The 24,494-nt window shown below is 43.1% G+C and overlaps 2 protein-coding genes across 4 annotated transcripts in view; one reads left to right on the plus strand and one right to left on the minus strand.

Annotated features, from left to right (window-relative positions):
• On the minus strand, window positions 1-6,377 carry ndufa5 (NADH:ubiquinone oxidoreductase subunit A5). Its single transcript, XM_033037633.1, has 5 exons — window positions 6,251-6,377; window positions 5,030-5,074; window positions 3,767-3,883; window positions 1,571-1,636; window positions 1-193 (listed from the first exon to the last, which is right to left on the minus strand). Exons 1-5 carry the CDS (start codon window positions 6,269-6,271, stop codon window positions 92-94), a joined length of 351 nt encoding a protein of 116 aa, XP_032893524.1. The 5' UTR covers window positions 6,272-6,377; the 3' UTR covers window positions 1-91.
• The window catches only part of asb15 (ankyrin repeat and SOCS box containing 15), a 23,996-nt gene continuing 5,836 nt past the window's right edge, over window positions 6,335-24,494 (plus strand). Inside the window, exons 1-10 of one of the 3 annotated variants that reach the window (XM_033037630.1) lie at window positions 6,335-6,414; window positions 6,680-6,909; window positions 9,573-9,692; window positions 10,713-10,765; window positions 10,849-10,980; window positions 13,168-13,326; window positions 17,244-17,489; window positions 18,295-18,466; window positions 21,553-22,096; window positions 24,142-24,295. In XM_033037630.1, the coding sequence (XP_032893521.1) occupies window positions 9,595-9,692; window positions 10,713-10,765; window positions 10,849-10,980; window positions 13,168-13,326; window positions 17,244-17,489; window positions 18,295-18,466; window positions 21,553-22,096; window positions 24,142-24,295 (1,558 nt within the window). In that variant the 5' untranslated portion in view covers window positions 6,335-6,414; window positions 6,680-6,909; window positions 9,573-9,594. Of the gene's footprint in view, window positions 6,415-6,481; window positions 6,969-9,572; window positions 9,693-10,712; window positions 10,766-10,848; window positions 10,981-13,167; window positions 13,327-17,243; window positions 17,490-18,294; window positions 18,467-21,552; window positions 22,097-24,141; window positions 24,296-24,494 lie in introns of those variants that run through there. The other 2 variants (XM_033037631.1, XM_033037632.1) reach the window with 2 other exon arrangements.

A 24,494-nucleotide genomic window follows, 5' to 3' on the forward strand; every position in this document is an offset into this window, starting at 1 on the left:
AACGTTTCAGGGAACCATTTTAATGACATTTGTACAGCACAGAATTAACAAGATATAAGAAAGTTTGCACAACCAGAATTTCACATAAAGCTTAAATAGGCCATTTCCATTGGTTGTGAGGGGCTTCGTCTATTAAAGGCTCCCAGGGTTTCCACTTGGCCATTTTCTTGGCAAGTGAAAGTTCATTCTCTGCCTGTAATCAAACATAAAAATAAATAAACAAGTGCATTTACAAACATTAAAAAAACGTAATCAACTCCGATCCATATTAAAAAAGACTGTCAGCCACTGCTTTCTTGAAGGATATCAAGAACCCTAGATGCTGCCTCGAAGTAATTTATATTCACACTTTAGCTGCTATAGCAGGTCTGACAGCATCGCACTCCTCACCGAGGAGCTCAATGCAGTCTATGGTCACTTTGAACAGAAGGTGATAGAAAGAAGCCATCCACCCCGACAGCCTCGGGTGCACCTGTAGTCACGGTCACTGTAGCAGATGTCAGATCTGCCTACCCGTGTGTGAATCCATGAGTGACTGGGCCGATGGGGTCCCTGGCCACATCCTCAGGATCTGCATGGCATGGACATCTTTAACCTCCTCGACTGCATTCTGAGTTTCCCACCTGCCTCAAGACCAACACTAATACACCAGTGCCCAAGAAAAGCATGGGATCGTGCCTTAATGACTACCGTCAAGTGGCTCTGACATTGGAGAGGGTCCAGCGGAGGTTTACGAGAATGATCCCGGGAATGATTGGGTTAACGTATGATGAGCGTTTGACGCCGTTGTACCTGTACTCGATGGAGTTTAGAAAGATATGGGGGGGACGGGACATTGAAACTTACCGAATAGTGAAAGGTCTGGTTAGAGTGGACGTGGAGAGGATATTTCCACTAGTGGGTGTATCTAAGACCAGAGGCCATAGCCTCAGTATAAAAGGATGTACCTAGAAAAGAGGATGAGGATTTCCACAGGAATTTGTGGAATTCATTGCCACAGAAGGCTGTGGAGTCCGTCAATAGATATTTTTAAGGCGGAGATTGACAGATTCTCGATTAGTACGGGTATCAGGGGTTATGGGGAGAAGACAGGGGAATGGGATTGAGAGGGAAAAATAAATCAGCCATGATTGAATGGCGGACCAGGCGATGGGCCAAATGATCTAATTTTTCTCCTGTAATGAATTTAGGAATACAGCCTCGTGGATGAGCAACAATAAGGAATTTATGCTCAAAATCAGGTTATGTCTTGAATTGCACACAAATGAGATAAGCTGTCAATGTGGCCAAATGTGCATTCATGCAACTAAAACACGAGACAATACTCTACAAACAGAAATAAGACTGGGATACTGAGTTGGATGATCAGCCATGATCATATTGAATGGCGGTGCAGGCTCGAAGGGCCGAATGGCCTACTCCTGCACCTAATTTCTATGTAACACAAATCACTGCACAAGCCAAACAACAAAAGACACAGATCGACTAAATTACAGCTTCTAAAACACAAGGGAACCTGCAATAAATATATTCAGTGCTTTCTCCTGTGAGTGTTATATAGCAGACATACCTGCGTAATAATTTCTTCTACCTGGCCAGAGTTCATTTTCTCTTCTACTTTTTGAACATCATGCTCCTGCAATGTAAACCACATGAGGTGACTTGAAATGCAAGGCCTTCCCCTCATCATTCACCCCCTGCTTTCCACCATCATGGCCAGGGAGAGTCAAAGTAGAAGTATCTGCCACTATTGCAAGATATAGTAGAGAAAATCATAGTTCAATAATAATATAAAATGCAAAGAAATGTGCATTTTCAGTAGTCACCACGTTGTTCTTTAACGTTTAGAGATAAACAGCATAGAAACAAATTCTTTGTCCCACCGAGTCTACTTCAACCAATGATCACCTGTTCACGCTAGTTTTATGTTATCCCATTTTATCATCCTGTCGAGGAAATTGACAGAGGAAAATTAAAGGAAAAACGGAGACCGAGTTTCGCTTCAAGAGACTTTATTGCATGGAGAGATGGCGGCAGTTGACTGCTCACCAGTTCTCTGTCTTCGCAGCAGAATTAGCCGACAGTTATACAGTGCAGTAAACAACTTTTGTTTTGTTAGATACAACTACACGAAAATATACTTCGTCCTTGGCTATTTGTTTTCCTATTACTATCCACTACATGGGTATTAATTATTTCATTAGTCATAATATACTTTTTGTTTATGTTAATCTCATTCAACAACAGATGGTTAATACGTCAAACATAATACAAGGGCATCTTAACATTATTCTATCTCATCTTTCAAGCAGACCGCACCACTGCCTCCTCCCTGAGCCAGCCATATGCTCCCATTTTCTGCAGCGTTTCTGCACTACTAGTGGTAGGAGGTCTACCCAGCTTTAATCACCATATTTACCAACATTACAGGGTTAACTATTGCGATCCAGCATTCAGTACATTCCACTGAGAAACAAGCTTCCTTGTCTATGTCCTAATTTGTTGTGCTTTATTCACCAACGCTACGCATTTCCAGACAAGAGAAAACAATTCTACAAGTGATAATGCGTCTGAAATTTGTTTGAATCTGAAACTCCCATGGTATTCTTCTGCAGCTGGTCAACAAGAGATGCCAATTCCCACATCCGCACACTCTTTCGTGACCTTATTTAATTCTGATCAAAATTAAATAAATGAAGATTTTAATTTTTTCTTCTACACATCCACTCCCTACACAATGTACAGAGGCCAATTAACCTAAAAAGCCTGCAAGTCTTTAGGATGTGGGAAGAAACAGGAGCGCCCAGTGGAAACCTACGCAGTCACAGGGGGAATGTGCAAACTCCACACAGGATCGAATCTGGGTATGTGGTGCTGAGACAGTAGCTCTACGAGCTGTGCCATCGTGCCGCCCAAATTTCTGTGAGAGTTCAAGAGGAAGCCAAGAGAAGGCGTTTGTTAATGGTAATCACAATAACAAAATGCAATATACAAATATTTTTGCGTATGGATTTTAGAGAGATGCAGAGATCAATGCTAATAAAGGTGACTAAAGCACATTTTGTCAAAACACTGAAAAGATGGCTTATTATAGCAAAAAAAACCCACAAAACCTAGAAATTCAAAACAAAAACAGAAATTACTAGATGCACGCAGCAAATCAGTCGACAACAGTGCAGAGAAAATGTGAACATTTCAGGTCACGGATCCTTCAAAGGAATTGGAAAAGTGCCCTTGTAAGATGCAGAGATGGGGAGAGGTGCAGAAAACAGAGGGGATATCTATGTTAAGGTGCAGTCAATGTCAAGTTAACAATTACTTTAAAATATTGCAGAGAAGATGAAGAAGAAAAAACGGACATAGAAAGGTGAAGCCACATCTGAAGAGAGACAGCAAAAACAAAAAAAAGTAATTAGCTGAAGTTCTTAAGTTGAATATCAAGTCTCCAGACTGAAGATGAAAAGCTGAGTTTCAAGCTAACATTGGACAGTGGTGGAGCATTGACAGCAAAGACAGATTTCAGATTGGGAGATGAGCAGAAAATTCAAGTGAGAAGCAACTAAAAACTCAGGATTACATTTGTGAACGAAACAAAGGTGTTTTGCTCGGGGTCACTGCTGCAGACTAAATGGAGGTGTACAGACTGTTTGGAACAACATCCATTATCTTTTTTTTTTTTTTTAATCTAGCATACACTAAGTGACCATTTTCACTTAACCATAAGTATGTCTTTCAAAAGGATGCCGGGAAATGTTAGCCAACTTACTGATTTGATCAAATTAAACCTTTCATTGATGATCTGTTCAGTGTACTTCCTATATGCTGCATCTGGAGGGATGGCTTCAAGTGCAGTGAGGACTCTGGTGTACAAAATTCTTAGTTTCTGAAAAGGAAAAAAAAATATTTGAAGCATGAACTTGTGGTTTATTGTCATTTGTTTTCTTCGCCCTCCAGAGAATTCTCAGCGTATACACAATTTGCTTACAAAGACCATTTGGTCTTGATTTTTTTACACTCCAATATTCATTGGTGCAAAGAGTAGGGCTGTACAGCATTCCATGTCTTATTTTCCAAAATTATGAATCAAAATTTTTCTAAATGAAAGCACAATGGTCAAATGCATTCAATTATCAAATACATATTGGAGGACAATATAAAATCCCATTATGTGAGAATCACACACTAGTTTTTACACTAACTTTATGGAACCATTCAAATAATCATAAATTTTAACAGAAAAGTGTCACTTTTTTTTAGTGATGTTCAAATAAAACTCTCAAATTCTGCATCTATACTTAGCAACTTTTGATTCCAACATAGATTTTCTCCAAAAGTATGCATAGGTCAAGGAATATGTGTTTGATTTCAAAAGAGAAATATTAATTCACTACAAATGTGCGACACACAGTGGCACAGCTGCTGCCCTACAGCACCAGAGACCAGAGTTCGATCCTGACCTCAGGTGCTGTCTGTGTAATGTCTGCACATACTCCTTGTGACCGTGTGTGTTTCCCCCCAGGTGCTCTGGTTTCCTCCCACATCCCAAAGACATGTCGAATGCTGGCTGCGTGGAGTTTGCTCGTCCTCCCTGTGACAACCTTGGCTTCCTCCTGATACCTCGGTTTCTTCCCATGTCCCAACGACATTCGGGTTTGTAGATTAATTGGCCTCTGCGAATGACTGCCCCTAGTGTGTAGGGAGTGGATGTAAAAGTGGGATAACACAGAACTAGCATGAACAGCAGATTGATGGTCAGTGGGCTGAAGGACCTGTTTCCATACTGTATTTCTAAACTAAAACTAAATTCCATTGGATTATTCTGACCAATCAAATGATAGTTTTCAAAATAAACAACTGCCCTTCTTGTCACTCTCTCTTGGCCATTCAAAAGAAAGTTATTGCTTGAATTTCAGCTATATTTCCAGCACATCATTTTTGAAAGGAATTAAATAATGATGAATACTGAACTCGCTTTTCAGTTCAAGAAGTTAGTCACAGAACTCAAAACAAAAGTTTACAAAGACTGTACCTCAAGGGGATTCTGGGCCACAGCAAGACCCACCAATCCAGTGGTCTGCAGGAAAGAAAGTGGATTTGTACAGGTTACACTTTTTTTTTTTTTAATGCAGCACCCATTTCATTCCTGCTTTACACTACACTTTTTTCTTTCACTCATTCTTTCTGTACCTCCCCCACCTATTGTTTTCCCCTCTACTTTTCATAATGCTCTCTATATTTCCAAGTTTATCCTACCCCAATATATTTCTCTTTCAGACACTCCCTTTATCCAATAGACTGCAGATGGATACAATTCTTTGATCCCTGCATGACCTCCCTTTCTCCCCTAAATATTTGTCTCTCTGTCTGACATCTGTCTCTTTCATGTCTCCTTCATCCGCTGTGCATGTCCCCCCCCCCTTCACACTAGACCTTTCCTCCTCCATTTACCCGTGTTTCCGTCTTCCCACTTAAACCTCTCCCCATCCTCCACCCCTACCCTTCCCCTGCCGATCCCCACCACCTTCTGTTCTCCTCTTCCCCATCCCCTTGATCCCCACTCCCCCTCTCCTTCCCCCCCATTTCATCTTCTCCCCCCCCCCCCCACCTCACCTCCTACTTCTCCTCCACATCTCTTTCCCCTCCTTACTCCCTCTCCCCGTCTTTTCCTTTGCTCCCCCACCACCTCCTCCTTCCCTCCACCTCTCCGCCCCTCCTCCCCCCCCCCAACCTTCTCCCCTCCCCCCCTCCTCCTCCCCCCTTCCCCACCTCCTCCTTCCCCACCTCACCTCCTCCTTCACTCCCCGTCCCTCCCCACCTCCTCCTTCCTCCCCACCCACCACCTTCCCTTCCTCTCCAGATACCCACCCTCCTCCCCCCGACGCCCTCCCGATGACCTCTCTCTCTATCTGCCCCTCCACAGCCCCCAAACCCACATCACCCCCTCCACCTACAACTCCCCTCTTCCACCTGTTTGTTTTTCTTGTCTGAGAAGGAACTGCAGATGCTGGTTTACACCGAAGACAGACACAAAATGCTGGAGTAAGTAGCTCAGCGGGACAGGCAGCGTCTCCGGAGAGAAGGAATGGGGGCTCGACCCTAAACATCCCGCGTCCCTTCTCTCCAGAGACGCTGCCTGTCCCCCTGAGCTACTCCAGCATTTTGTGTCCATCTTCGGTATTCCTTTTCTTCTCTCTCCTCCCTCCTTCCCCACCCCACGCCCTGTAGGTTTATCGGCCTGACCTCCACTCACTTTCTTGAGGACGCCGGCCATGGCGGCGGCGCTGCGGCTGGGCCGGTCCTCCAGTGCCGCTGCATCGAGCGCAGAGCCGGTCCTCCCGCTCCCGGACTCCAGCCCGGGCAGCCGAGCGCCGAGCCGGCGATGCGGGGAGGACCGCGGGATGATAATGGCGGCGGGTGTGTGGGAGAGGGGGAAGAGAGGACGGAGAGAGGGGTGGAAGGGGACGGGGAGGGAAGGGGGATAGGTGTGAGAGGAGAGGAGGGGAGGGTATAGCTACCACTGGTTTTTGCAGAACGCTGCCCCGTCCCTCTGTGGGATGATAGTAGAGCTGACGGCCGTTCGGCCCCACCGCTCGGTGCTAGCCCCCCCCCCCCCCCCGCAATTTCGCTTGGCTTCAGCCACTTCATTGTCATGAAATGCTAACTCTTGTTTCTCTCTTAGATGCCGCCTGCAAGCTCTTTTCCTGGATGCAGGCATTTTTTTGTTTTTTATTGTAGTTGGAATTTTTCTTCGCTTTTCAACTTCAGTCCACTTTCTTTGAAACTTCTTTGCTCCAACGAGAACCGTCTCAGCTTCTCCTGTCACTCCATACAGCTGAAAGCTCTCGCCTTTCGAAACGTCGCAGTAAATCTTTTCGACAGCCTGCCTTGAATCTTCACATCTTTTTCAAAGTGTGTGACAAGAATTGACTATAATTCTTCAGCTGTGGCCTTGCCCATGCTTTGTACAGGTTCAACTCAACTTTTAACTGCTTTTTTGACGCATTAACCTTTACTAACAGCTGTCTCAACATTTCAGGAAAATTGTGCGTGCGTGTGTGTTAACCGAGGCTGGGGAGAGAGGGGAACAAACTATATGATTAGAAGAAGGCTAAACGATCCATTTATCCCTTCCACCATTCAATAAAATCATGATTGATCAGATACTGTAACTACCCTAACGTTAACTCGTCTACTTAACCTTATGTTAACAGGAAATTCTAAGCTAAATTTTAATTTGTGAGAATTGCTTTAAAATATCTGAAACCTTCTGAAACGAACCACGTCTGCCTGCGCATTCTGAATGATATTAAATAAAAGCAATATTTATGCAGCACCTTACAGAACCTCAAGGCACTCAAACTACTCCATAGTCTTTGGTTCCTATGAATTGAATGGGGCAGCTCGGTGGCACAGCAGTAGAGTTGCTGCCTTACACCCGGCTTGGTGTAAATCATAATTGTGTGTAGGGTAGTGTGAGTGTGCGGGCATCTGTGGTCGGTGCGGACTCGGTGGGCCAAAGGGCCTGGTTCCTCCTTGTATTTCTAAAACTAAAGAAACTAGAACATTTGTATTTGAGAATAAAAATAACAACATAAATGGACACATACTGTGGCAGTACAAAAAAAACTCACAATACATTGCCCTTACAGCATATAGTCTGCAGTGCTGAAATCAGCATAAAAGGATCATACAATTGCTACAATAACATGCAATGTTTACAGTATTGGCATTAAATGTGTACAAATGTCCTCAGCTATTAGCACTGTTTGATAGTATAGTTTATAGATACAGTACGGAAACAGACCCTTCAGTCCACTGAGTCCGCGCCGACCAGCGATCAGCCCACACACAAGCACTATCCTATACACTAGGGACAATCTACAATTTTACCAAAGCCAATTAACTAACAAACCTGTACATCTTTGGAGTGTGGGAGGAAACTGAAGATTTCGGAAATACCCAGGCAGTCACGGGGAGAATGTACAAACTCCGTACAGACCACCTGTAGTCAGGATTGAACCTGGATCTCTGGTGCTGTAAGACAGCAACTCTACCGCTGTGCCACCATGCCGGTTCTAATTCGGCATAAAAACTGGATCCATAATCACATGTGAATTCCCTTAAGGTTTGTCATAGCATGTGTATATAATTGACAAGATACTAATGAGGTCAATTTTCCAAATTAATGTCAATATTCTGCACGTTTTTTAACTTCCACAAGTTTATTGAAATCTATATTTATGAGGGGGATTTGTGTAGCCAATTGTTTATGTCAGGAAATTATTCACAATATATGATTTCTGTGGGTTTTGTTTATCTGTTAATTATCAGCTAGTCTTAAAATAATTAATTCCAACTCTAATTAAACTCCCCACCCAAATAATTTAATTTTTGGCTCAACCAACTTCCTCCCAAATGATAGTTTGCACTTTTCCCCCCCAGATTTCAGTAACCCACTATCTGTTCCAAATGGATTTATTGGAGAAAAAAAAAAAATCCTATTAAGATATTACATTAAATATTTATGTTAGAGTCTCCTTTATATTTAAATTGCTGTCAAATGGATTCCATGATTTTACTTTTGGAAGGCCTCTATATCTTCAATATTACTTTTAAGTTCCTATGCATACCTTTCTTTTGTTTTATCTTGGCCAGTCGAAATTTCAATCATAGCCTCACCAATATTCCATTATTTTTTTCACTTTGTGCTGTCAGCCTCATAATTAGTATGTAGCAATGTTTCCTAATTTTTAACATTTTCACTTCCGAAGTGTGAAACTTTGCGGCATGTCCTTTTAAAATCTCACAATCCTTTCAATTTAAATCGTATGCAATATTAAATAAATAAACCTTCTCCAAGCCATTGTACCTAAGGGCCAAATTGTTTCTATGTTTCTATTCAAAATAAAATCTGACTTTAAAAGCTGCATGAAGGCCAATAGCCTTTGGCACCTGATGTTTTGTACATCATTTATAAAACATTTAGGCAGGTACATGGAGAGGAAAGGTTCAGAGGGATATGGGCCAAACATGGTAAACAGGATTAGCATGGACATGGCATGGAGGAGGTGGGCTGAGAGTCCGTATGGCTCTAAGATTTTATGACTAATTTAGTTTTATTCTAAAACTCACCTTATCAAATATTTATGCTCAGTAAATCTATTCTCATTTATTGCAATCAATTCTCACTTGTTGACCATCTTTCCAATTTCTTCCTCTATTGCTACTTCATATCAGGTTGTTTTCATGGGTTTTTTTTCCAAGGGCATGCTTTGTTATTGTAAAAGTAGATGTCAAATAGACTTTTTTATAAAGACAAATGTAGATTTAAATTGAAAAGAAATATGGTGTGAAACTGGGCACCTTTATGAAAAATAGGCAGACTTGTTTGAACTAAGTGATCTTTTGTTACAATCTGTTGTTCTAAATTGCCATTTTCAATACCAAAGGCCTTCTTGGTTTCATTATAAGCTTGCTATTCGTTGCTATGAAACTTGTCTGCTATCCTATGGTTATCCTACCTGATAAATAACTATTCCTCTCATTTTATCCTAACTCTTGTTCGGTTTTAGTGCAGATTATTGTATCCAGATAATGGATATGAACATTAACTTGGATAATGACCACCTGACTCAGTATGCAATCCAGCAGAGTTTAGAAGCTAGTGATCAGTCAACTCGCTGTAATGAAAGGTAATTTTTATGTGGTATTAAGTCTAAATTTTAAGCAAAAAAAAAGGCTCTCAAATTGCATACATTCATCTAAAAAAAGTCATAGGGTTGAGGTGTAAAGGGAAACCTTTCAAATTGGAGAAAGTCAGGCACCAGTGTTTCACGAAAATAGCACAAGAAAGCTTGCGGACTCTACAGTTTGGCAAATTAAATTTAATACAGGATGAATGTACAAGTATTATCTGCATCTTAGAAATAAGAAATCAACAAGAGGAAAATATGAGAAATATCGAGAAAGTAGTGAATCAGTAATTTAATGCAGCACCTCAAATCAAACCACAAATTTGTTTCTGGGAGCATAGTATTAAAATTAATGGAGATATATTAAATATGCACAGGACCATGGGACAGCCGGCACTTGGAGTGTTGTGCACATTTTCCATCTCTAAGGTATAACAAGGATATGGATAGACAATGGAATATGAAAAATAAACCAATTCCACAAGTTGTGGAAATGTAGCTGTAGTGAAAGGTCGCGGTCAACCGAGCCTTGGGGTTTTGCGGGCGGACTCCCAGTTCCGTGACCGCAGCACCTCGATAAGGTCCCTCTGCCAGTTCATTCCATATACCCACCACCCTGTCGGTGTTTATACTCCATGTCTCTGCCTATTGCATTCACCTCATTTTATTCAGCCTTCCAATAATCCTGTCACGTTTTCCACTTGTATGCTCAAAGGGTTTCTTAAGGAAACCATAAAAGATATCTGCCTCAACCACTACCTAAGTTCCACACTCTTAATATTCCCTGAAAAAAATACATTTGCTGTGTTTCCTTATTGAATGTATTTGTAAATATCTTTAACCAGTAACCTCAATACCTTGGTTGGGATGAACAAGTTGGGCTAATGGGCCTGTTTCCATGCTGTATGATTCTGCAGAATATATGAACCAAACAGCTAATTTCTACACTGCTTACCCCATGCAATAATTTTCTATGATGCAGAATAAGAATTTTGTCAATGTTATGTTTCTTTTTTTTAGCATCTTACCACTCAGCCAAGAAAACAGACAGATCGTGAAAGCAATCAGGCAAGGTATGCAGACCGACCTTTGAATTATGTATTTTACGATGCTGTAGCTCTCAATTAATGTATCATTTTGTCTCTTATTATCTTAGGAGAAATCTGCGAACTCCAGAAGTTGATTAAACATAAATTTGCATTGGATGAAGCGGATGAGAAGGGGTGGTTTCCACTGCATGAAGCTGCAGCTCAACCCGTTCAACAAGTGCTTGAGATTGTCCTAGATTGTGAGTAGAGAGTCAGGAGAGTAAAGGGCCTGTCCCACTTGGACGACCTAATCCACGAGTTTTGAAGACCCTAGACGAGTTGAAAAAAATGTCAAGGTCGTGTTGACTCGCTGAAGTAAAAGACCTCCTACGACCTCCTACGACTGTCTACCACCTCCTACGACCATGTCAATTACCTCCTACGACCCCCTTCGACCTCAGTCTTCCACACCTAAAACCAACTACAGCTAGCTATGAGTGGGAAATTATCACATGATAAAATGATGTCATGTTTCCATTTTTTTTCTCGGGCCAGTTACCGACCTACGACTATCTACGCCCACCATCATGACCTACTACGACCTACCTACGAGTAAAAAGTATCAATTTTTTCCATGCCGACCTTTTTTTTACTCGTGGACGTTTTGTATCAGGCTGGAAAAAAACGCCGCGACCTACTTGAGGTCACGAGTACGCAGAGACCATTCACGAGCACGAGGAAGAGTTACAAAGACTTCCTACGACCTCGTGGCGACCATGCTGCGAGTATGAGTCAAGGGCAAACTCGGCAGAGGTCGCCAATTAGGTCGTGAAAGTGGGACAGGGGCTCCCAGAGTGTGTTATTGTCATACTGTATGCGCCAGAATGGGACAATAAAATTCTTACTTGCAGCATCACAACAGGTTTTTTTGGAAACTCAGTGCTCAATAGTCAACATAATAATCAAAATAAGTTCAATCAATAAAAAGGGCAATATAGTGCAAGAATAAAACAGAGCCCAAAGTCCCTAGTGCAATCCAGGCAGTTGGTAGTTTGGAGTTTCCTTGGAATTTGTTGTGTTCAAGAGACAGGGGGTTGTTGGGAAGAAGCTGTTGCTGAACCTGTACATTACAGCTTGCAGAGTTCTGGCAGGAGTGAAATGAGAGCGTGGCCAGGGAGGTGTGAGTCCTTGATGATGTTGGTTGCCTTTTCGAGGCAGCGCCTCCCATAGATTCCTTTGATGGTGGGGAGGTCAGTACCCATGATGGACTGGGTTGTGTTCATCAAGTGCTGGAGCAATACAGCAGATCAGCTGCTTGGAGGACATGGTTAGGTGAAGTTTTGAGTCTGGACCATTCTTCAGATTCATCGTTTAGGGCCGGGACCCTTCATCAGACTGCCATTTCAAGTCAGGACCCTTCGTTAGACTCAAAGCACAATTTGAATGTCCTCCTTAAAGCACTGAACATGAGCCCATGGATGGAAATCACCCTTCAGTCCTACATCTAATTGTCTGTTATTAGTCTGAGAACCTCAAATGCGAATAATAGCAGGATATCACAGTTTAGAAGTCATTACAGTTGAATCTAATTCTGCCCTGTAATGAACGTCAACCCATTTGCTCTTCAAGCAGAGAGTTCTGGATAGCGGCGGAATGAAATATCCCATCGGGTTTCCCAGCAGATGATGAACTTTCTCAGCTGCCCAGATTGATATAAAGACACTCAGCACAAACCACAGAGTGAATTTGTGACTTCCCTGAAGCTGAGGGATAATATTTAATCTCTGGGGGAGAGTAATGTTTTGACTGAAATGCAACATTCCCCAAAGCAGTCCGGATAAGACTTTACAGCTGTAAAATGGATATTTTATTGACCATTAGAGTGGCATGGTGGCACAGCGGTAGAGTTGCTTCCTCACAGCGCCTGAGACCGGGGTTCGATCCTGACTACGGGTGCTGTCTGTACGTTCACCTCATGACCCGCTTGGGTTTTCTCCGAGATCTTCGGTTTCCTCCCACATTCCAAAGACGTACAGGTTTGTAGGTTAATTGGTTTGGTAAAATTGTAAATTATCCCTAGCATGTATAAGATAGTGCTAATGTGTGGGGATCGCTGGTCGGTCCAGACTCGGTGGGCCGAAGGGCCTGTTTCTACGCTGTATCTCTAAACTAAACTAAACTAAATTAAATTATCTCACTCATTTACTATGCATATAACAAATAGCATAATGTATTTTCAGCTGCTCTGGCTGTCTTGGCCAAACCATGAAGGTGCTGCTTGTTCAGAGAATAATTATTTTCTGAAACATTAGTTCCCGATTTCAAGCTGAGGATTCTATGTTCATTTTAATTGTGGGGGTGGGGGGTGAAATGAAGTTACAGTGAGTTTTTTTTTAAATGTTCAGTATATAAGTGGTTCCTTCTATTTTCTATATTGTTAATTTTAGCTTCATACAAAACAATCTGGCAACAAAAGACTGAAGATGGGGAATCTCCGCTTACTCTGGCTGCTGGCGCCGGGATATTGGGAAATGTGCAGGCTCTTTTGGAGAAGCGAATTTGTCCCAATCTCACTAACAACAAGGGAGAAACACCACTGCTGATCGGTGAGTAGTTTTAGAGTTTAGTTTACACAGCGTGGAAGCAGTCCTTCAGTCCCCCGAGTCCGCGCTGACCAGCGATCATCCCATACCCTAGCACTGCCCTATACACCAGGGACAGTTTACAATTTTTACTAAAGCCAATTAACCTACAAACCTGTACATTTATGAAGTCTGGGAGGAAACCAGAGCACCCAGGGAATACCCACGCGGCCCGGGAAAGAACGTAAAAACTCCCTACAGACAGCACCCGTAGTCTGGATTGAACTCGGGTCTCTGGCGCTGTAAGGCAACAACTCTACCGCTGAGCCACCATGCCACCCTAAATTTATTTCTTTGAATTTTTCTCTCTTGGTACCTTGATTGGAAGTAGATCTTACTTGGAAGTTGGAAGAAGTCTCTATTAAGATTTCCGATCTTAAAAAATTCTTAACACTAGAAATAAATTCTGATGTCAATTTGTTTTATGAATAAAATGTAGTCAATAATCCCAATTATGCATCATTGCTGCAATTAGAACAGCTTGCACCTTAACATAGAAACATAGAAAAGATGTAATAACACTCACATTAGGGGATTTAAACTAAGAGTTATCAGAATTATCGTAAGAAGCAATGCCATTCTGTCCACTTCCAAACCCTCCCCCCTCTCCTCGTGTTTAACTGATATGTGTAGGCACCTGGGGGAACTGCTGTGAGGGGGGGGGGGGGGGGGGGGGGGAGGAGAACAAAGGAGGACCTGGCATGGAATACTTTGTAATTTCGTCTACGCCCTTTATGTGGTGACTCTTTGCATACCTTGGGCATGCAAAACAAAGAATTTCTCTGTGACTTGTCACATGTGACAATAAAGTATTAATTCATTCACCTCGTGCTTTACACAGGGTTTACGTGCTTGAAAAAGCCTAAATTAAACATATACAGTAACATCGGTATTTTTGAGGGTGTGATTCTGAAAATCCCAGTGTGTAAATCAAGCTTTGGTATTGAAGAAACAAGCGCCTTCTTTTAAAATGCACAAATCAAACACACCGTAAAATGCGAGGTGCCTGTATTCTAAAATGATATCTTTAGCAATTGCTCTGCTCGTAATTTGTTCCATCTGCTGTGCCTGTTGTGGTGCCATGGGATTTATTTACAGCCTGTAGTCGTTGCATAAAGATCCTGTTCAAAAGATGAACAGTGTTGACTTCCTGCATTTATCCATGTCACCGAGTGATGTTGACCAATGTAGAAAAGAAAATGGCAACAGCAAAATAGAATCACAGAACAATAACAATCTAGTAAATACCCCAAAGTTAATTTCTATTGATTATTGTCTATTGTCTATAACCCATCATATTTGTAATAAAATGCAGTTCAGAGTTTATGGAATGCACAGTGGCGCTGTGGTAGGGTTGCTGCCTTACAGCGCCAGAAACCCGGGTTTGATCCTGACTGCGGGTGCTGTCTGTACGGAGTTTGTACGTTCCCCCCGTGACCGCGTGGGTTTACTCCAGGTTTCCTCACACATTCCAAAGATGTGTAAATTTGTAGGTTAATTGGCTTCCATAAATTGTCCCTATTGGGTAGGATAGAACTAGTGTACGAATAATCGGATGGTCGGTGCGGACTTGGTGGACCGAAGGGCCTGTTTCCGTGCTATATCTCAAAACTAAACCAAACTAAACTAAACTAAAATATTGGCTGACTCAGCCCTGTTTGATCCATGGCAAATCCTGTTCTGCGGATTCAAATCCTGTATCTCTGGCTATAGGAAAAATTTGCAGTGCAAATTTGCAAGTGCTGCACCTGCCAGTGACATTTTGCATTGGATTGCATCATTATTTTAATATTGCTTTTAAAAAACATTTACACTGACAGGCAGCATTAATGAGGCAACCCAATGACGCACACTATTTCTTGCATGTTTGTCTGCAAGTCTTTGTGGAAAATGTCAGCTTGGAAGCTTGTTGGTTTACATTGTTCTTGAGGCATTATAATGTCATCATTTATTGGAACTGAGGTTTTTCGAGTATACTGGGAATTTAAAAAAACATTCTTTCAGAATGAAGCTCCCAACTAAAGGAGTGGGCGCCAGAGTAAAAAAATAGCTAATTTTATTCAGCTATTCCAATCTCAGTCTGATTTAATGTGTAAGAAGGAACTGCAGATGCTGGTTTAAACCGAAGATGGACACAAAAAGCTGGAGAAACTCAGCGGGACAGTCAGCATCTCTGGAGAGAAGGAATGGGTGACGTTCTTCAGAAGGGTCTCGACCCGAAATGTCACCCTTTCCTTCTCTCCAGAGATGCTGTGTGTCCCGCTGAGTTACTCCAGATTTTTGTGTCTATCTTCTGTCTGATTTAAATTCTTAAAACCATGCCCTCTCACTTGTTCATTACAGATTTCAAAGCTTTATATTCTCAATGGAATCACATTAACCAGTGGCAGATTACTCATGGTGAAGTCATAAATTAGACATTAGAGGGCGCCTGGTACTGAATATTTTTGTGCATCAGTCCAAGGTTTTTGTTTCCATTCACCATGATCCCTCTAAACAGAAGCTCCCATTGCTAAGTCATGTAAGGAATTGGCCTTTCGTTTACCTTGTTTACATTACAGCTTTTGCTGAAAATTTTCTCTACGCCTTAAGCATTCAGATGATTTAGATAACCTCATTCCACAATGCCCAAATGATAACAATCATGAGCCTGATTCTAAAGATAGACGCAAAATGCCGGAGTAACTCAACGGATCAGGCAGCATCTCTGGAGAAAAAGATTCTAGAGACTGTAACAAGCTTTGCATACTGAGGATATGAGATACCAAAACATGTCACACGCCAGCTGGAATTTGAGGGGCTGTATTCAAACTTAACCTCAGGGAGCATTTAAGATAATATCATTTCACATTTTAAACTCCTTGTTAAAGGTGAACGAGGCACAGTTAAATAAATACTTATTTAACAAAGGCACCCGACGAGAGCTATCCTGATGGTCATTGACAGGCCCCTTTAAAATGAGTAAGCTCATGACTCATGTGCTTAGCAAGCATATATGTAGATTTATTTGAGAGATTGCACATTGTAAAGAATAGCAACCTGAGCTTGTTTGAGCACCACACATTCTTGAGCATCAGATCATTGTCATTATCATTCAGGTGTGATGCTGCTGTCTCTGATATCATCACTCCCCTTGACATGGCGGCACAGTGCCGCAGCGAGTAGACCTGCTGCCTCACAGCGCTAGAGACCCAGGCACGATACTGACCTCGAATGCTGTCTGTGTGGAGTTTGCATGTTCTTCCTGTAACCACCTTGGTTCCCTCCTGGTACCTCGGTTTCCTCCTCCGTCCCAAAGAGGTTAATTGGCCTCTGTAAATAATTGCCCCTAGCGTGTAGGGAATGGATGAGAAAGTGGGATAATTACTGTTATAACACAAAGAACACTCTAAAACACCAGGATAAGCGCTCAACCAAGAAAACCAAGCCCAATGCCAAAGTAGCATCTAAAATATCTACACACACTTAGACAAAAATACTGGAGAAACTCAGCCGGTGAGGCAACATCTATGGAGCGAAGGAATGGGTGACGTTTCGGGTTGAGACACTTCTTCATTTTTGCAGCATCTGCAGTTCTTACTTATACACACTTAGAAATAGGAATAGAAATAGGAATACTTTATTGTCACATGTGACTCGGCACAGTGAGATTCTTTGCTTGCATACACAATGTATATGAATAGCAGCCACCTATGGCGCTGACAAAGTTACAAAGCTCGCCGGCTCCCCTTTTGTCCCCTTCCCCCCCTTCCCAATGGTTACCTCATGCCGGGTCCCCATTGTCCTTTGTTGAGCCGAAGGGCCTGTTTCCATGCTTTATGACTATATGACTCTAAAAAGGTGCCTTTCTATGTCATGTTCTCGTGCCCCTTTCCTACAAGCTGTGAGGAAGAATGCCTACGAGATGGTATCAGTGTTGCTCCAACATGGAGCACTTATTAACCGGCCCTGTGTGCGGCGATGGACAGCAATGCATGAAGCTGCTAAGCAAGGACGTGACGATATGGTGGCATTACTGCTTAGGAACAATGGGGACATCAATCAGAAGGATGGGTATGGAGTAACGCCTGTGGCCACGGCAGCCGCGTTTGGTCACTGCAGTGTGCTGGAGTATCTCATTCACAAAGGTACCCTCAAAACGCATCTTTCCCAGTCAAGGGACAAAACATGAGCATGGGAAATGGGAATAGAGTTGTCTCCTTAAAATATGTTCCGCCATTTAAAATCAGGGCAGATCTCCCAGCTCAACCCTTCTTTCCAGTCTGAAGAAGGGTCCCAACCCAAAATGTCACCTATCCAAGTTCACTAGGTTAGACACAAAATGCTGGAGCAACTGAGCGGGACAGGCAGCATCTGTGGAGAAAAGGAATCGGTAATGTTTTGGGTCGAGACCCTTCTTCAGTCTGAAGTCCCACTGAGTTGCTCCAGCATTTTGTGTCAACCATCGATTTAAACCAGCATCTGCAGTTCTTTCCTACACATGTTCACTCGGGATGTTACCTGACCCGTTAAGTTACTCCAGCATTTTGTGCCTTCCCATCTCAACTTTGCTTTCTAGTTTGATATCTGTTTCCCTTAATTAACACCCTCCCTCTTTTCTGAATTTCTTTAGTCAGAGGGTGGTGAATCTGTGGAATTCATTGTCACAAGGCTGTGGAGGCCAAGTCAATCGTTATTTTTAAGGTGGAAATTGATAGGTTTTTGATTAGTACGGGTGTCGGGCGTTATGGGGAGAAGGCAGGAGAATGGGGTTGAGAGATAAAGATAGATCACACATGATTTGAATGGCGGAGTCGACTAGATGGGCCGAATGGCCTAGTTCTACTCCTGCAACTCATGAGCGTGTGAATCTCTCAGCAAGGGCATGCGGAGGAAGTGTGCCGTTTATCTGGCCCATCTTATCCCAGCATGCAATCAATGCCTTGCCCACAGGCGGCAACATTCACGCACAAGCAGACGATGGTGCCTCGGTGCTCCTTGAAGCTGCCGAAGGTGGGAATCCGGATTGTATAACGGTGCTGCTGGAATATGGAGCCAAACCCAATGAACCGGACAATGCAGGTCACCTTCCCATTCACCGAGCAGCGCAAGAGGGACATTACCTGTGAGTAATATCACAATGCATTTATCCGGGCCAGTTTATCTTGTTTTCGCTCTTGTATGCAAGTATGCAAGCTGATGGGGATCATTAGGTGAGCCGCTAACCAGTTTGTCCGTTCACCCACCTTTGCTGTGTACCTTTAAAAATACCTGGAGCTGGAGCCGTCCCAGATCTAACTTGCTTGTATTTGTGAGCGTGAATCATCCAGCAGAAGGCAGCTCTGCTGGTTATAATCCTATGACAGTGGGTGCTGTCAACTGACGTCAACCAAGGAACCCAGAGAGTAGGGCGTGCAGAGAATAACATCTCTAATCCTGGATTAATCATTGGCATCAATATCATACACCCAACTATATCTATATCTGCATCGCATGTTGTGTGTTAAAGATCGTGGCCTACCTACAGTGGAAAACTGTCAACTCTCTTTCCAGAAAATCCTTCAAAATCACTGGAAGGACAAGTAAACAAACGTCACATCATCCACCAGGCCAACATGGCCAGGATTGAGGTCCCAGTTCTGCACAGTCAGCTGGAACTGTGAGCTGCAGAACAATGTAGTTGCCAGAAATCCAAATTTAAATTCCAGAATGCTGGGAGGACGTAGCAGGTCAGGCAGCATATGTGCGGAGAGAAAACCTGAGTTAATGTAGACACGGAGAATTGGGATGATCCCAGGGATGATTGGGTTAACATATGATGAGCATTTGACAGCACTGGGCCTGTACTCACTGGAGTTTAGAAGGATGAGGGGGAACTTCATTGAAACTTACCAAATAGTGCAAGGCCTGGGTAGAGTTGATGCAGAGAGGATGTTTCCACTAATGGAGAGTCCAGGACTAGGGGCCATAACCTCAGAATAAAAGGATGTTCCTTTAGAAAGGAGATGACGAGGAATTTATTTCATCAGAGGATGGTGAATCTCTAGATTCTTGACTAGTATGGGTGTCAGGGGGTTATGTGGAGAAGGGGGTTGAGAGACAAAGATAGATCAGCCATGATTAAATGGCAGAGTAGACTTGATGGGCCGAATGTCCTCATTCTGCTCCTATACCATGAACTGCAGATGCATGATTTCCAAAAAAGACGCAAAATGCGGAATAACTCAGCAGGTCTGGCAGCATCTTTGGAGGACATGGATAGGTGACATTTTGGGTCAGGGCCCTTCTTCAGATTAATTGCAGTGGATGGGGGGGGGGGGGGGTGGTGGAGAAAGCTGGAAGAGAAGGGGATGTGGTGGGGGGTAAGACAAAGCTTGGCAAGTGACAGGTGGATACAGGTGAGGAGAGGGGGGCGGGGTTGGATGGCAGATGGATGGATAAAGGCCAAAGAAGAAAAGCCCCAAAAATGTGAGATAAAGATCGAAAAGGCAGGAAATGTGAAGCCAGAGGAGGGAATATCGGTGGTATGGAACATGGGGAATGGGAGAAATGGGTGCTCATCCAAGTGGGTCATGGGGGTGAGGGGGGGAAAGGGGGAGGTGGTGAAAAGGGAAGGGCATTTGTAGGTTCATTCACTAAAATTGGAGAATTCAATGTTCATATTGTTTGGTTGTAAGCTACCCAAGTAGAATATGTTAAAGTTACAGACTGATGACCCTTCATCAGAACTGACCCGTTCTAACACGAACAGGAGAGGGTGGTTATCTGAATTATGTGTCTAACCCCGAGGGTGGTAAGAACAGAGCAGAAGCTGTTCCTACACGATTTTGTTTGAGCAGCAGTTGGGACATGTTGGCCGGTGTGGGCAAGATGGGCCGAAGGGCCTGTTTCCACGCTGTATGACTCTATGACTCAGTGTAAACGCTCAAAGACTGAGGTTATAGTGGGAGTGGAATAGAGAATGAAAGTGACAACCAACAACAACTCAAGATCAACACAAACTGCTGGAGTAACTCAGCGGGTCAGGCTGCATCTCTGGAGAATAAGGGTGGGTGACGTTTCGAGTCGGGACCCTTCTTCCCGACTGACATTCTGGAGACAGTCAGCCCGAAGAAGTGTCCGCACCCAAAACACCATCTATCCCTATTCTCCAGAGATGCTGCCTGACCTGCTGAGTTATTCCAGCACTTTGTGTCCATCTTTGGTATAAACCAGCATCTGCAGTTCCTTGTTTCTACATTTTGGAAAACTCAAAATCATCTTTGACTACCAAATGGAAGTGCTCGCAATGTGTTTATGCAATCTGCTATTGAGTTTTTTCAATGCTGGTGATCATTGTAACACTCGGAATGAATCCTTTTTTTAATCTCCCATCTGTATATTGCAATGAGAAGAAAATAAGGTAAAAAAACTCAACCCTTTCATCTGAATTAGGCAGAATTAGAAGTTAATAAGGACTTCAAGAGGATTCAGATGCTCCAATTTGAATATATGCGCTCCTCCCCTCTCTGTTTTTATTTTCATAAACTTCATATTAAAGTATGCTATTCGTGGATTTTGTACCTCTTGAAAGAGGTTTTATTTATTTATTTGTAGACTACCACCTTCACTAACAGTGGCATTGGAATAGCATGGACTGTTTGTGAAATGCATGTTACTGGTGAACAACATGTTTGTGCTCAAAGATTGATAATCCCACCATTTAGGTGCATCTTGGCAACATGTTCAGCACTAACATTGTGGGCCGAAGGGCCCCTTCCTGTGCTGCGCTGTACTATGTTCTGTAGCTACCACAGTGATCAGGAAATTCTATTGCTTAAGGAACAGATAATTTAGTTTAGTTTAGAGATACAGCATTGAATCAGGCCCTGCGGCACACTGAGTCCGCACCCATACAAGATCACCCATACACTAGTTTCATCCTACACTTTAGGGACAATTTTACAGAAGGCAATTAATCTACAAAACTGCATGTAGAGTATTAGGAATCTGGGAGGAAACCAGAGCATCCAGAGAAAACTCACACGGTCACAGGGAGAACGTGCAAACTCCGTACAGACAGCACCCACAGCCAGAATAGAACCTTGGTCTCTGGCGCTGTAAGGCAGCAACTCTATCGCTGCGCTACTGTGCCATCTTACTTTATAAATCTTTTTTACTCTATCTCTGTTACATCTATAACCATGTTTGATGCTATATTATTATTTGCAGGGCCTTGAAGCTTCTTATTCCAGTCACTCGTAAGTGTGCAATTAAGAAAAGTGGGATAAATCCAATCCATTTGGCTGCTGATAATGGCAGTACGCAGTGCCTGGAATTGCTGATAGAAAGTGGATTTGATGTCAACGCAGTCATGAACGAAGAGATAGCCGCCACCTACGACGACAAGCGCAGAACCGCCCTGTATATTGCCGTGTCCAATAACGATGTTGCCTGCACTGAGCTCCTGCTGAGAGGAAGCGCACGGCAGAACCAAGATCCACTGTCCTGCCTCCTCGTAGCGGTGAGGGCAGGGAATCATGAACTTGTGCGCTTGCTTCTACGCTATGGTGCCAACGTTAACAGCTACTTCACGCTAATCAATGACACCCAGTTTCCCACTGCCATCCAGTACGCAGTACACGACGAGATGATGCTGAGACTCCTGCTCAACAATGGCTACGACGTACCAATGTGCTTTGACTGCATCCACACCGACAGCCTTGGAAGGTTTCATCTCCATCCTGTTATTGAATCAAAGTCCTACATCACCTCAGTAAGTGACCTACTTCTACCCACAGTCACTTCTCCGCTTTTGCAGTGAATCGAGTGTGCAGTGAAATGATCATTGGATTTCATAGTAGTTGTTTTTCAATTTATAATATTTATTCACTCATGCTATGTGGGTTCCACAGGTAAAGCCAACAATTTTTACCCACCCCTGAAAACGAACTCAAAACTATCTGAGGCCAACACAAAATCAAAGTCAATCGGTGTAGGAAGGAACTGTAGATGCTGGTTTACACCGGATAGCCACAAAAAGCAAAGCAATTGGTGACGTTTTGGATCGGGACCCTTCTTCAGACCCAAACGTTACCCTTTCCTTTTCTCCAGAGATGCTGCCTGACCCACTGAATGACTCCTGCTTTTTGTGCCTTTCTTCAAAGTCAATCATATTGTCTTGAGTCATGTATTGGGCAAACATGGTGAGGTTAGGAATTCTCCATCCCAAAAGGACATTAGTGACCAGGGTGGGATTTTGTTATGCCAATCTGGTAATTTTGTGGTCACTTCTTCCAATACTGATTGGTACTACAGCTGAGCTGAGAAGCTGACAACTGTATTCTGCGCATTGTATCCTTCTCTCCAATCTTGAACTTGAGTTTGGCTTGATTGTATTTGTGTATATATTTTCTGCTTGGATCGGACAGCACACAAAACAAAGTTTTCCAATGTAACACCGATACTCATGACAATAATAAACCAAATGCAAAAGTATGTGTAAGAAGGAACTGCAGATGCTGGTTTAAACTGAAGATGGACACAAAAAGCTGGAGTAACTCAGCTGGTCAGGCAGCATCTCTGGAGAAAAGGAATGGGTGACATTTCGGGTCAAGATCCTTCTTCAGATTCCAGATTTAGATACAAAGTGCTGGAGTAACTCAGCGGATCAGGCAGCATCTCTGGAGTAAAACGTTTTGGGTCGAGTCTTCTTCAGAGTGCTGTAGCCTGGACACACTTGCGATCCTGGGGCTTTATGCAAGTTTGAGTGGGGCAGCTTTAACTGGCATCAGACGATTTTTGTCATGATCAAGGCGATGAGATGATGTGTAGTTTATGCTGGCTCCAGCAGCTATCTCACAAATGGGCTGGAAGCAATGAGTTGGAATGTACTACCTCCACTGTAAGCAGTAGCTTAGGTTAACTGTACATTGTCATCCCCTCAACTATTTCCAGTGGCTCTTTGATTTAACCCCTCTTATCATTGTCCTCGCCATATTTTGGCCTCTCTGTCAATTCCGTCCGATATCCACTTTCTCAGATTATACAGCATTAGTTTAGTTTAATTTAGTTTCAGTTTAGTTTAGTTTATTGTCCCGTGCACTGAGGTACAGTGAAAAGCGTTATTGTTGCGTGCTGTTCAGTCAGTGGAAAGATTATACACGATATATACAGGGGAGTCCAGAACCAGGGGTCGCAGTTTAAGAATAAGGGGTAGGCCATTTAGGAGTGAGATGAGGAAAAACCTTTTCACCCAGAGAGTTGTGAATCTGTGAAATTCTCTGCCACAGAAGGCAGTGGAGGCCAATTCACTGGATGTTTTCAAGAGAAAGCTCTTGGGGCTAAAAGAATCATGGGATATGGGGAAAAAGCAGGGACGGGGTACTGATTTTAGATGATTAGCCATGATCATATTGAATGGTGGTGCTGGCTCGAAGGGTTGAATGGCCTAATCCTGCACCTATTTCCTATGTTTCTATTCAAGCCATTCACAGTGTACAGATACAGGATCAAGGGAATCACATTTAGCCCAAGATAAAGTCCATCTTTGGATTCGATGAGCCAATTGGCCTAATTCTGCCACAATGTCTAATGGACTAAAAGCTGACTGGGCCCAGTCCCATTGCTTGCCATCGACTGAAATTTAATCTCAGAACCATGCTGTCACTTCCTCTCCCGTTCTTCATCTTTAAAACGTCTCTTTAACCAAGAGAGAAAACTTATCTTTACACCCATCCTTACGCCTCAGCCTCTGGGATAAGGGATGACGAACTCAGAGAGGCGCTCTTGAAGTTGATTAATCTTTGATATTATTTGCAGTTCTGCGAGTTCATCACCGTGCAGTGGATGAGTCACTCGGTCGGAAGGGTTGTGCGAGTGCTGATAGACTACGTGGATTACGTTTCCTTCTGTGTGAAATTAAAGCCCGTGTTGGAGAAGCAAAGGGAATGGCCTGAGATTTGCCACATCATGGGTAAACCACCTTTCATTACCATCCCTTACTCAGTAACTGAAGCACAACGATTAAGTAAAATCAGACTGACAAGGGTATAGATAGGACTAGAATATAATTCTGGTCCAGCATGGTGGCGCAGCGGTAGAGTTGTTGCCTTACAGCGCTTAGAGCGCCAGAGACCCGGGTTCGATCCTGGCTACAGGTGCTGTCTATACGG

Source organism: Amblyraja radiata, chromosome 19, assembly GCF_010909765.2.
Source record: "Amblyraja radiata isolate CabotCenter1 chromosome 19, sAmbRad1.1.pri, whole genome shotgun sequence".
NCBI classification, from domain to species: Eukaryota; Metazoa; Chordata; class Chondrichthyes; order Rajiformes; family Rajidae; genus Amblyraja; species Amblyraja radiata.